This window comes from Oncorhynchus masou, chromosome 25 (assembly GCF_036934945.1).
Source record: "Oncorhynchus masou masou isolate Uvic2021 chromosome 25, UVic_Omas_1.1, whole genome shotgun sequence".
NCBI classification, from domain to species: domain Eukaryota; kingdom Metazoa; phylum Chordata; class Actinopteri; order Salmoniformes; family Salmonidae; genus Oncorhynchus; species Oncorhynchus masou.
In genome coordinates, this window is record NC_088236.1 from 46,187,545 (window position 1) to 46,202,176 (window position 14,632).

The 14,632-nt window shown below is 41.8% G+C and overlaps 1 protein-coding gene across 2 annotated transcripts; it reads right to left on the reverse strand.

Annotated features, from left to right (window-relative positions):
- Positions 1–2,980: 2,980 nt before the first annotated feature.
- On the reverse strand, positions 2,981–14,380 carry LOC135514399 (aquaporin-3-like). Of its 2 annotated transcripts, XM_064937861.1 has the most exons (7): positions 14,071–14,380; positions 7,147–7,273; positions 6,821–6,958; positions 6,555–6,670; positions 6,231–6,448; positions 5,851–5,960; positions 2,981–3,778 (listed from the first exon to the last, which is right to left on the reverse strand). In XM_064937861.1, exons 1-7 carry the CDS (start codon positions 14,176–14,178, stop codon positions 3,702–3,704), a joined length of 894 nt encoding a protein of 297 aa, XP_064793933.1. In that variant the 5' UTR covers positions 14,179–14,380; the 3' UTR covers positions 2,981–3,701. The 2 variants fall into 2 exon arrangements, with proteins under 2 accessions (XP_064793933.1, XP_064793931.1); XM_064937859.1 differs by having other exon boundaries at positions 2,981–5,960.
- Positions 14,381–14,632: the final 252 nt, after the last annotated feature.

Sequence of the window (14,632 nt, forward strand, 5' to 3'; positions counted from 1 at the left end):
AATTCAGGGGGATTATGTTCTTCTCCCCAGTACTTTTCGTCATCCAACAACCTCATCGATACATCAGCAAGGTGTATACTACGGTTTACTGCCACTTCTATGGAAAACTTGAGCTCAGTTGGAATGTAGTAAAGAGTTAGCAGGAACCATGTCATCTCCCGTTGGGGAAAGGATATGTCTGTAATATCTGTGTTCAGATCAGTTTAGGACAGATGATGGAAGTGCTTGTACGAATGAAGTGCAGGGTATAACCAGTCCCTTTACTGTTACGGATATTTGGGATACAAGTTGCAGTAAGAAGGAACTGGTGGTTGACTTACTGGGTTTGACACATCACACTACAGTTTTCACTCCATTGAAATGAAGTTGAAATGAATGGATGGGTGCATAGAATAGTGTTATACTTCTAGAGAATGAGGAAACGCGGGACGTCGGGTGAGTTTAGACAAAAAGCAACAACATTTATCTGCCAGGCAGCAGAGTGAGCAGACAGTCATGTGTGAGTCCCCGACGTCAGAAAGGAGAAGAAGAAGAGAACAGGACAAGACATGAAACCTCATCCCATTACCTACATTTACACATGATAAAAATCACTCACTATAATGACAGTAAAAAAAATATCCCTGGACCAACTAACAAAATACAAATGGCCTTATAACACAGGCATTTAGCACCATAGAGTGACACACAAGGCACAGATTCTCCAGTTGAAAACCAAGAGCCAGATGAAGAGTTACAGGTCATGTGTTTTCTGCTTTCAGAGGACAGAAATCAACAGTTTGACCACAAACTGATTGACTGTAAAAATAGTACATGTAGAGTGCCACATGAAACTACAAAAAACAGTACACATAAAGTTCACACACGGCAATGGTTTTATTGACATGTCTTAATACTGCAAATATTCACCAGCAAGAAATGCTGGCAATCGAACCCAATGAACTCAATTGTATTCATATGTTGGGAAAGCCATCAGGTTTGGCTGATGAAGGAACGGAACAGAGTGGTAATCACCTCTCTGACCCATGAGATGTCAAAGGGCTGTGTCGCCATGAAACAATCAAAGGATGCTGCTTGAACGCTATATATACACACACACACACACACACACACACACACACACACAGGATTGGGTAGATTACTTTCTAAATGTAATCCGTTCCAGTTACTAGTTACCTGTCCGAAATTGTAATCAGTAACGTAACTAGCTGGCCATATAAGCATGTTACATTTTACTTTATGGGTTGGTTATGTGGGCCTCTTCTAACCCAGCACTTTCTACTACATATAATAATACGATTCAATTATGCCAAATAAATGTTATACCACTTGGAAATATGGAAGTATAGATTAGCCTAATTGTTTTACCTGAGCATGACCCCAAAACGAAAGATTTATTAGCCAACCCTAGTCTGTTGTCATGAAGGACTGATTGGGCTCATTGATTCAAGTTGAAAAAGAAATGCTGCACTCATGGAATGGCATGCTTTGAGCACTACTGAAAAGTGCTATTTACATGGGAAAAATTAATGCCATATGCTGCTGCATTTGCTATAGGCCTTTTGTTAACCTTTGATATCTTGATAATTTGCAGCTGTTTAAAACCTGTTGTGACTCTAGGGGGAGTATTTTCATTTTTGGAAAAAAATCGTTCCCGTTTTAAACAGGATATTTTGTCAGGACAAGATGCTAGAATATGCATTTAATTGACAGCTTTGGATAGAAAACACTTTAACGTTTCCAAAACTGTAAAGATATTGTGAGTATAACAGAACTGATGATGCAGGCGAAAGCCTGAGAAAAATCCAATCCGGAAGTGCCCCATATTTTAAAAGCGCTGCGTTCCAATGAGTCCCTATTGAGCTGTGAATGAGCCATCAACCAGATTATGCTTTCTACGTATTCCCCAAGGTGTCTACAGCATTGTGACGTAGGTTTACGCATTTATGTTGAAGAATAGCCGTAGGCGGCTACATTGCGTAAGTGGTCAGTGGTCAGTGGTCACCTGATGCCCCCAGAGAGGTTCTCCGTAAAATACAGAGGTAGCCATTACTCCAATCGGTCCTACTGAAAAACAAATGGTCCTGATGGATATATTATCGAATAGATATTTGAAAAACACCTTGAGGATTGATTATAAACAACGTTTGCCATGTTTCTGTCGATATTATGGAGCTAATTTGTAATATATTTCGCCATTTCGTGACTGCAATTTCCGGGCGATTTCTCAGCCAAACGTGAAGAACAAACGGAGCTATTTCGCCTACAAAAATAATATTTTTGGAAAAAAGCAACATTTGCCACCTAACTGGGAGTCTCGTGCGTGAAAACATCCGGAGCTCATCAAAGGTAAACGATTTTATTTGATTACTTTTCTGATTTCCGTGACCAAGTTACCTGCTGCTAGCTGGACAAAATGTTATGCTAGGCTATCGATAAACTTAATGCTTGTCTAGCTTTGGCTGTAAAGTATATTTTGAAAATCTGAAAATCTGAGATGACGGGGTGATTAACAAAAGGCTGTGTCTCAATATATTTAGTGAATTTCATGAATTGGAATATTTTCTAGGGATATTTATGTCCGTTGCGTTATGCTAATTAGTGTCAGGTGATGATTACGCTCCCGCATGTGGGATGGGGAGTCAGTAGAGCATTTATTAAAGGGCAAATCCACAGATGAAACAATAACAAAACCGTCAGCCCGTCTCTGTTTTGGAAAAAGGTGAGGGATGGGCCTGGAGAATTATAACCACTCTCAGATGAATAGACAGAGCTATTGATGCAAGGACTGGCCATCCATTATATAAAACGTATAGTTTTAACCATGTTCCAAACATTGGAGTAAAACAAGCTTATGTTTTGGGTTCTCATGGAGTGTGACAGTTGAACTAAGCTCATGAGGCATTTACAAGTTATATTCTTCAAGTATCAATGGAGATATATATATATACAGTACCAATCAAAAGTTTGGACACACATACTCATTCAAGGATGTTTCTTTATTTTTACTATTTCTACATTGTAGAATAATAATAAGGCATCAAAACTATGAAAAAAGACACACGGATGATCAGTAACATACAGACAGCTCAGAAAAAGACTTTGTTTAAAATGTAATCTGCCACCTTATGATAATATCATGATATTTGTGTATCAATTATGATGCCATGATATATACCACATGTATTGAGGATGTGTGTTATGATCCCATGTACTGTGTTGCAATTTGGATGTAATATCCTAGTCATGTTAGTGCAGTGCATTGAGATGTGTGATTGACAACAGTCAGAATGACACCCTCGTTAAAAGGATAATTGGACAGGTAAAAGGTAAAGAGGTATGCAGAACACACACACACACACACACACACAACCAGTCAAAAGTTTGGACACAGCTACTCATTCAAGGGTTTTTCTTTATTTTTTACTATTTTCCACATTGTATAATTATAGTGAAGACATCAAAACTATGAAATAACACCTATGGAATCATGTAGTAACCAAAAAAGTGTTTAACAAATCAAAATATATTTTATATATTTGAGATTATTCAAAGTAGCCACCCTTTGTGTTGATGACAGCTTTGCACATGCTTGGCATTCTCTCAACCAGCTTCACCTGAAATGCTTTTCCAACAGTCTTGAAGGAGTTCCCACATATGCTGGTGGGGATGCTGGTAGGTTTTGAGGCTCATGCCATCTCTTACTTTAGGGTGTCCTTTGGGTTGATGTTGGTCAGTTTGACTCTCTCCTCTTGGCTGTTCCTGTTGTGAACCTCTCCTCCTGATGGAAGCCAACCATCAGCTGATAGACCACCACACCAATGATGGCGTCCTGGAACGAGCCAAAGATGAGCACCAGGCACCAGCACTTATTTGAGCTGTTCTTGCCATAAAATGGACTTGGCCTTTCACCAAATAGGGCTATCTTCTGTATACCACTCCTACCTTGTCACAACACAACTGATTGGCTCAAGCACATTAAGAAGGAGAGAAATTCCACAAATTCACTTTTAACAAGAAACACATGTTAATTTCAATGCATTCCATGTGACTACCTAATGAAGCTGGTTGAGAGAATGCCAAATGTGTGCAAAGCTGTCATCAAGGCAAAGGGTGGCTACTTTGAAGAATCTCAAATATATTTTGATTTGTTTAACACTTTTTTGTTATTTCATAGTTTTGATGTCTTCATTATTATTTTACAATGTAGAAAATAGTAAAAATAAAGAAAAACCCTTGAATGAGTAGGTGTGTCCAAACTTTTGACTGGTACATTTACAGTTTTTTGGGGTCCCTTACATGTAACCGATGACATGTAATCCGTTACTCCCCAACCCTGTATATATACACACACATATTCCGGACACTGACATTGCTCATCCTAATATTTATATATTTCTTACTTCCATTATTTTACTTTTAGAGTTGTGTGTATTATTAGATATTACTGCACTATTGGAACTATGAACACAAGCATTTCGCTACACCCACAATAACATCTGCTAAACAACATTTTTCAAACACCTGAAACAGCTTTTTCCTGTAATCTAGAGGCATAATCATTATGCCTAATTCTATGTAAAAAAATATATTATAAAAAGAAATAGGTATATTGTTCTGCATAGGTTATTTAAGTATACCTCTTTACCTGTTCAATTGCCATTTTAATGAATGATGCTCATTGATTCCTTAGAACTTTTATGTTTTAGGAGTTTAGTACAACTGCCACACTGGTATATAGTATTATAACCCTAAAGACTAGCAACCTTGCCGGCAGGCATGCCGGCTAAGATAGAACAAGCTACTCTAACTTGATTGATAGCCTGAAATGGCTTGGTAGCTAGTTATGGCACTGGGAGATTGGGAACCTTTCTAGCTGGCGAGCTAAAGCAAGTTAATAAAATTGCTATGTGGCTAGTATTGCAGAGATTAATTAATTCATCAAGAAGGAATCAATAGGCTACATAGCTTGATCAAATTCATTTATAATCAAGTCCTGCCCCTCACCTGCAGCTGAAATGAAATCTGTGTGTGTCACTCAACATTCCCCTCTCCTCCTTCACTGACAATACTGTCTGCAGACACTAGAGTATATAGCATCCTGCTAAGTATATCTTTGTGCCATGGTGCACCTTGGAAGCAACCGCTTACTAGGGAAAAACCCACTGACAGATCTTTTTATAAATAATTCTGATAAAAACGTGGGCTTAAAAATTAAGTTTAGTAAATTAATAAAAAATAAAGTATAAAAATCTTATGACATGAGGCCTCTGGTTGACATTGAAATTCATGGACTCATTTGATCGGGACACATGTACTATCTGTCCACAGAATATAAATACAACGGAATCATTAAAACGCTATGTTAGTATAAAACATCAAATACGGTCCAAACAGAAGAGATAAAGACACTAGGCTATAAACTTTGATTATTTCCAAACATTTTGAATTAATATAATTCTGTGTTTGAGTGTTTACTTCCTCCCCTCTTACTTAAGGACACTATGCAGCTACAATGTAAGACAAAGGACGCCTAGAGATAGATATACTGTGGCAACATTATAGAGAAAGATTGAGGTCCATAATGTGTGTGCGTACTGTAGTTGTCTCCTTACAGACTAACAGACACACAGCTGTCAGAGTTAAGAGTGAAAAGAGACCCACCGGCCCTCAAGGAGACCATACTGTACCCCACTGAGGCTGAGTTTAGGGGTATAGGATGCTGGTAGTGGTAGTGGTGGAGAATGGAGGATGCTGGAGGTTTTCAGGCTCATAGCATCTCTTCCTTTAGGGCATCCTTTGAGTTGATGCTGGTCAGTTTGACTATCTCATCCTGGCTCTTCCTGTCACGAACCTCTCCCTCCTGATGGAAGCCAACCATCAGCTGATAGACCACCACACCAATGATGGCGCCCAGGAATGGGGCGAAGATGGGCACCAGGAACCAGCACTTGTTGGCACTGAGAGAAAGAGAGTGAGAGAGTGAGAGAGAGACATATCCAAGAAGTTGTGCGAGAGAGAAGATTCTTTCTTAATCTTTGCCTCCTCTGCTTTTACCTGTTTGATCCATCGTCACCATCTCCCATTTTGTTTCATCGTTATATCAAAAATGTACAAACCTCTAACCAGGAAATGGATACCAAGTGGTAGAATACATGTGAAGAGGGCAGAGAGGTGAAGAGAGGACCAGATGCATGCAGAGAGTGAAAGAGGATTGTGGGAGGACTCACGTGAAGACCTCGGTGCCCCAGCCTGCCAGAGCGGTAAAGAGGCGTGGCCCCAGGTCCCTGGCAGGGTTGACGGCGTAGCCAGAGTTGAAGCCCATGGACAGGCCGATGACCAGCACCACAAAGCCCACCGTGAAGGCCTCCAGGCCCTGGGGAATGGGATTGTTATGGGGGTCCACGATGGCCAGGATACAGACGATCAATGCTGCAGTGCCAATCGTCTGGGATAGAGATACCTCCATTAACATGGAGAACTCCGAATATACTAGTAGTTCTAATTCCTGATCCAACCAGTTTGGGGGTTGTATGCAGAAGAACGGGGCTTACCTGGTCGAAGAAGCCGTTGACCAATGTGAGATGTTTGCCAGGGTAGGTGGCGAAGATGCCAGCGGTGGCGTTGGGCCCGGTAACAATGAGTTCACCAGCATAGTTCAACAGAGCGTCTGAGAGGAGAACACACACACATTATGATACAACAGCAACTGTAACGAGGTGTTAAGCTATACACAGATTCAACCTTAAGTTCAGACTTTTTAAAGAGTTGACTCCAACAGATGCTTTCCTGTCCATCGTGGACAGTTCCGAGGACTCACCATAGTAGAGACCAAAGATGATCCCGGAGCCCAGGAAAGCTCCCAGTGTCTGGAAGACAAAGTAGACTGGAAACTTTCTCCAGCGATCTCTCCCAAGCAGGCAGAGGGCAAAAGTTACTGCCGGATTGAGATGGCCTCCTAGGAAAAAACACATGTTGACAGATTGTTAACATTTAAAGCGGGACAGACATTTAGGATCACGACTTAGAGACATGACTCAGCCTTGGAATAACACATGGTAACAAATCCGCTCAAGGAGAACCTCTACACCTAAACATGTTGGTGAGTTAATTCATGTGCATGTATTGCTGATATGAGGTTTGTACCTGATACCTGGCCACAGACCAGGATCCCTAGGGTGGCAGCGAAGCCGAAAGCAAAGTTGACAGTTAGGAACATGCCATGAGATCCTCCACTAAGCACCAGTTGAGCCACTGCACCACAACCAAACATCTGTCAAGAGAGGGAAGAAACAAAAGAAATAAAATGGGTACCAGCAAACAATGATCATCAACACTGCCTGTAAAAAAAGATTGTAAAGACTGCATATGAGGAGCACTCGGTGTGTTAAAAGCCAGAGCAGAGCCAAACATTTACTCATTGCTATGTAAACACACATACAGTTAACATACAGTGCCTTGCAAAAGTATTCATCCCTCTTGGAGTTTTTTCCTATTTTGTTGCATTAGAACCTGTAATTTAAATGGATTTTTATTTGGATTTCGTGTAATGGACATACACAAAACAGTCCCTATTGGTGAAGTAAAAAATTTTTAAAAAATTGTTTCAATTAATATTATTATTTTTTAAATGGAAAAGTGGTGCGTGTATGTCTTCACCCACTTTGCTGTGAAGCCCTTCAGTAAGATCTGGTGCATCCAATTACCTTCAGAAGTCACATAATTAGTTAAATAAAGTCCACCTGTGTGCAATCTAAGTATCACATGATCTCAGTATGTATACATCTGTTCTGAAAGCCCCAGAGTCTGCAACACCACTAAGCAAGCGGCACCACCAAGACCAGGGAGCTCTCCAAACAGGTCAGGGACAAAGTTGTGGAGAAGTACAGATCAGGGTTGGGTTATAAAAAAATATCCGAAACTTTGAACATCCCACGGAGCACCATAAAATTGATTATTTAAAAAATTGAAAGAATATGGCACCACAACACCTGCCAAGAGAGGGAAAAACTCTAGGACCTGGCAAGGAGGGCCTTAATCAGAGGGCAACAAAGAGACCAAAGATAACCCTGAAGGAGCTGCAAAGCTCCACAGCGCACATTGCACACTCTCCACAGAGCTGGGCTTTAGAGTGTCCAGAAAAAAAGCCATTGCTTGAAGAAAACAAATAAGCAAACACGTTTGGTCTTCGCCAAAAGGCATGTGGGAGAATCCCCAAATATATGGAATAAGGTACTCTGGTCAGATGAGACTAATATTGAGCTTTTTGGCCATTAAGGAAAACGTTAGTCTGGCGCAAACCCAACACCTCTCATCACCCCGAGAACACCACAGTGAAGCATGGTGGTGGCAGCCTCATGCTGTGGGGATGTTTTTCATTGTCAGGGACTGGGAAACTGGTCAGCATTGAAAAAAATGATAGATGGTGCAAAATACAGGGAAATTCTTGAGCAAAACCCGTTTCAGTCTTCCAGAGATTTGAGACTGGGGCTGAGGTTCACCTTCCAGAAGGACAATGACCCTAAGCATACTGCTAAAGCAACACTTGAGTGGTTTAAGGGGAAACGTTTAAATGTATTTGAATGGCCTAGTCAAAGCCCAGACCTCAATCCAATTGAGAATCTGTGGTATGACTTAAAGATTGCTGTACATCAGCAGCACCCATCCAACTTGAAGGAGCTGAGGTAGATTTGCCTCGAAGAATGGAGAAAAATCCCAGTGGCTAGTTTTGTCTTATTTCTTGTTTGTTTAACAATAAACAAATATTTTGCATCTTCAAAGTGGTCGGCTTGTTGTGTTAATCAAATGATACAATCCCCCCAAAAAATCAATCTCAATTCCTGGTTGTAAGGCAACAAAATAGGAAAAATGCCAAGGGGGGTGAATACTTCCGCAAGCCACTCTAGAGGTCACTCAAGAGGCTTTGTCAGTATACATGTTACACAAATGGATATCCTAGATTTACTACTTTTCATCCCTGAAGGTATGTGCAGGTCAGAAACGGGATACAATCATTATCAGTGAAACTGGTCGCCATGATGATTTAAATTGGCTCTATTGTGTATTAACAGGTATGAGGGGAGGAAATTGTGAAATTGTTGTCCGTGTTGACATTTGATGGTCCCAGGCCAAATGATGGGCATTTTTCAGATACCGATGTATCTGATAAAAACAAGTGCACTACATATTTCCGCTCTGATATGAATATGCTGGCAGGAAACACCATGTTTTATATGCTCTAGAATGGAAACAAGAATTGATGCAGTGAGAAGACTGCTGTCATGGTCGTGAATTAGCCATAGAGTTGCCAAGGTGGTCATACCGCAGTGGGTTTGCACGCCGACTTGTATATATGTGCACGTGTGTGTGTGTGTGTCCATTACTATGGGGATAACAGTAGTGTGTGGCATGTGCTGAAACAGCCTGTCGCAAGGCCCCCTGAAGCAGATGCATTGCTCTCAGACCACATTGGTTGAGATGAGCTGCAAGGAACTGTCGTCTCGACAGAAGGCTTGGCATCTAGTGGGTGGTTTAACATCGCTGGGGTCAGTGTAAACTCTGGCTCCTGATTAGCCCCGCGGGCCTCATGCTTCCGATTGGCTGGAAAAAATACAACATCTTCAGAGGGGCCCATCTTTAGTTAGACATGAAGTTAAATGTCAAAGGGATCTTAATGTCAGAAGCATCTGATAACATGTCAGTATGGAGCCAAATGCCAACTGAATTAGCCTGATCAAATTCCACCAAAAGGTTATTCACTAAGATTCATGACGCCGTAAGAAATGACTTTAAAAGACGGCATCTAACAGGATAATAACCTAAATTAAATCACAGCTCTCTAAGTGGCCTGGTGGTGATAGCGGCAGCACGTCATGACAGCATTACGCCATGACATTACATGAATACATTGCACACTTACTCCCCCAGACTGTCAGGCAGTTCATGCTGTGTCCTCATTCTGAGTGTCTACCGATACACCTGGTCACTCATGCGTTCCCTTTTAGTGAACAGCAATGGAGGGAGGGAAGAAGTCACAGGGAGAGGAAATTCCGGGGTAGCTTTTGATGCCGCCAGTGTTTTCCAACATCCAGATACATTAAAACTGTTATTGGGACAAAAGGAAATGAAGAGTGAAGTGTGTGAATAAAATACTGTGTGAAGAAGTCGTCAAACTTTTCCCAGTGGAGCATCACTCCTAGTAACATGGTATGGGAAGTCATGATTTGGGGTGGTAAAACCATGGTTTCGTGTGGCAGCATGTGGTGTCTTATCCCTTCAATTTAAGCAAAGAATAGCACACAATGACTCTTTCATATAAAGAGAAAGCTTATTGCTGTTGGTTTCTCCCCCCCTTAGCTCTTCGGTTTATGTAAGGACTGCATTGTTCCCTGGATGGTGCGCATATGCACACAATCGCCGGGGCCAGAAGGACATGTGTCCAAGCACCTGTCACACAAAGGTGACACGGGTAGTCCACTGGGAACAGTCTTCAGTTCAACTTTTAGTTTTGATTTACATTTGGTTAAGTTAAGTCAACTCAGGTAAATTCAACACGAAATCAACAACTAATGTCAACATGTCATTGGATTTAGGTTCAAAGTTGTGTGAAAAAGCAACTTTAAAATATGTACGCTACTTTTTGTAAATCCAAATCCTGCCATTGCTGAGATTGCTGTTCTCCATAGTCAGGGGTATAGCTCTGTGCATGACAAACACACACGTACATAAACACACCCTGCCCATTCCTTCGCTTCCCTTTACCTGAGTATCAGTCGAGAGCGCCTGTCTGTTCACGCAGTCATTACATTACTCAGTCATTAGTATATCTTGACGATAGGTGACGTCTATATATGTCCTGGAGGGCGTGAATATATTTGGCATGTTCAGGTTTCACCCATTGCACTGTTGCTGTCACTCCCAATACTGCAGTCCATGTTTGACATAGCACTTATTAAATAGACATGCCACACCTGCTACTAGTGCCTTAGACATAGACGTAACAGATTTAATACACAGTGCTTTTCCATCCATGCTCCTGCTGGAGATTCACATCGTTGCACTATTAGCAGTGCAACGCCTGTCTACGTGCATTAACAATCTTATAATAAAATGGTACTTGTAACGACAACGCTTCACCGGTGCAACGAAGTTTGACGCTTGTGTTACTTTTCCGACGATGAAAGTTGGTCCTGTTTTAGCGAAACCAAATGCAAGGCCATTTCTAGACGGACGTCGAAGGTAGAGGTCCTGTCGCAGCGTGAGAGAATGTACTGCAATAACATTAGGCAATGAAGAACTGCTTTGTAAAACAGGTGTGAGAGAGCCTGTGACCGTGAGTAAGACTGAGTCATCGCCCTAACAACTCTTTTCTCTCTGAGCAAAGAAAGTGAAACTTAACTGCCTAAAAAGCCTGCAGGTTGTTGGCTATACTGGCTGTACTATCTGGTAGGTGCTTCAAGTACTACTATCCATTTTCTTAAGTGGCCATTTACTGCTAGAGCAAGATAACAAAAAAAATTGCAGGGGTTGTTTAGTTTTTCTTGTTTGTTTATTTAACATGGCGGATGGCTAAGGTCTGTCAGTAACCGAGGGAAGATTTTATCTGTCAGTTCCATTAAAGGCAATTTAAAGCTCTACACACACACACACACACAACAATCCAATTCACATACCGCTCCAACAGATCCACAGATGGCAATTTCCCACCTGGACAAGAGGAGTACCTATGTGAGAATGCTGTTAATGGACTATAGCTCAGCATTCAACATAATAGTCCCCCTCTAAGCTACAAGTAGGCAGCAACACCTCTGGTCACACTGACCCTCAACACGGGGGGCCTCACTCGGGAGGGGGGTGCTTAGCCCTCTCCCGTACTCCCTTTTTTTCACCCACGACTGCGTGGCCACGCATGACTCCAACACCATCACGATGACACAATGGTGGTAGCACGACAGCGATGAGACAGCCTTCAGGGAGGTCAGAGACAACAATCTCTCCCTCAACATCAGCAAGACCAATGAGCTGAACGTGGACTACAGGAAACAGGAGGCTCTGCCTCTTCCTCTAAGTAGTCAGGCATATCTCAGTTCTTTCGTTTATTATCTCTCCCTAACAAACAAGGTTCTAATGTCCAAACAATGGGGCGTAGCTTGCTAAAAGTGATGCTAGTAAAGACACTCCCCCTGGGGCAGGAAATAGACTTGGATTGAATACCAGGTGTGAATAAAACTGAACAGTAAACATAAAAGTTATCAAACATTCGAAAATGTGACTTTTATTGCAGAAATAACTACAGTCTCGAAGGGAATTAAACACGGTCAGGTTCTTTGTGAGTATTTGTTAACGTTTTGGCTTGCGGGTGCAGCTTTGCTAACATCGGTCTGTCTTATTACATTCATGAAATCTGACGATGCTAATAGGCTAACTCCAGGTTGTAGCCAGAACTAAATAATGGATTATTGTGGATTCTGTCACCATGGGCCTTAAGACATTAATTATCCCTTTGACATGGACCACACACACCTGCAGTCTTGAAGAGTGCTGCTTCCTCCTGAAGAGATTTGACATGGGACATCAGATCCAAGAAGAAGAAGTTCTACAGCTGCACCATTGAGAGCATCTTGACAGGTTGCATCACCGCCTGGTATGGCAACGGCACCACCCTTAACCGCAAGGCTCTACAAAGGGTGGTGCGGATGGCCCAATACATCACTAGGGCCGAGCTCTCTGCCATCCAGGACCTTTATACCAGGCGGTGTCTAAGAAAGGCCCAGAAAATTGCCAAAGACTTAATCATATCACAAACAACTTTAACCAGTTGAATGTAAATGATAGGAGACCGTCTGTGCTACTGTAAGGTCCTTCATACTAAATATTTTCGGTTCCAGGTGCGTAGGAATCAAAATGAGAATACCGGAAGAGATCGAGACCTGTATGATGCAGGAATAATTCAAAAGCTGAGGCTAAGAATACATTAAAATAAAGATGTTTATTTGAACATCATGTTGCCAAAATGTTTATAGTGTAAGTCCAACATGCTTGGAGACAGCTTCTATCAAGCAATTAGACTGTTGAATAGCTAATCAATGGCTGTCTAATCAAACCCATGCTATCTGTATGGCCTATCCGCTCTGACTACCTGCACTGGCCATATCCACAGAAAGAAGAAAAGCTCAGGTAAAAAGTTAGAGGAAAACCCGGCAAAATCATCTGAAAACGTAACTTTAAAAAAAAAATAATTGACTTTGAAAATGTAGGGTAGGTTGTGTATATCGCTAGAGAAAATAACATCTCATTTTTTTCCCTTTTTAAACTTCATTTTAAGGCAGAAAGATGTGAAAGACTATTTCCTTAGGGACTGTAAACATGCACACCCCTCAAATACGACAGCAGGAGAGCACGGGGTTGCAAGGTGAATCCTGGATCATTATGCAGACTAAAGATCATGTGTCCATGTTCTCGTCAACAAGAGGAATCATATTTTCATACACACTCAAGGAGTGTAATTTATAGGTGCCTCACATATATGTGGCTCAAATTCCCGACCCCAGAGAATTTGCAAAGGCTAGCAGTGCAAAGGCTAGCACAAGCTGTAAAGCCATGCTGAACTTATCTAATGGTGTTAAGAACGTAGAGTACGTTCACTCCACATAAGGCTTGAAATATTGCCGATGGAGCAACGCAATTAGTTCCTTTTGTATAACTCAAAATGCTGTTACGTTCTCAAGGAGGATGGTCACATGTTTATGATCAGAGGAACACCGGTTCGAGACCGGTATGGGGCCATGGAGGAAGATCTATTGTGAGCAGCTCACTAACGTTGGTTTCACTTACCAGTATCCATCCCTCTCACATCCAGGCATAGCAACAATAGTTGATACACAGGTTGTTAATCCAGTAGTATTTTGTCTGCAGGTTTGAATACGCACAAACTAATATTTCTTGTGGCAACGAATCATCACAGTGAAACATGCAATCTACTCATCAAAGAAAGGCTTGAGTGAGGATAACTTGAACATCGATATGGTAAATTAGGATGTCAGTGAGGTGAAAAGATGGCAGAGCTCTTACCACCAGGATGAGGGTACCCAGACACTCTGCCATGGCCTGGCGCAGCAGCAAGTTCCGGATCTGGAAAGTCTGTGCCAGCTTGTCCATGAATATCTTCTGTTTTCCCATGGTTCAGTGCTGCTCAGCTAACCTCCTGTATTATGACTGGGGGACAGCGGGTAGGTAGGTCCTACTGTGTGTGTGTGTGTGATGGCTAATGCAGTGGCCTCCTCTTATAGGACCTGGACCTCCTGTGGTTCCTGCCAAAGCCAGCCCCCACGAGCCCTCCCTACTCTCTCGCTCTTACTCACTCTCCCTCTTCTCCCTTCCTCCGTCTCTCTTTCTCTTTCTCTCGTAACTCCCACATCCTCTGATCTTTCTCACTGATTCAAACTCAAAACACACCCTCTCTCTGTCTGTCTCTCATTCTCTTCTCCTTTTCGTCCATCCTGTTTTATTCCTCTCTACCTGAAACTTTATCACCATATATTTTTGTCTGGTTTGAATAGAGGAGTGAGTCATTATATCCCCATAACTGCTCAAAAGGTTTGCTTCTAACATGAATAACTTTTTGTCTATTCTG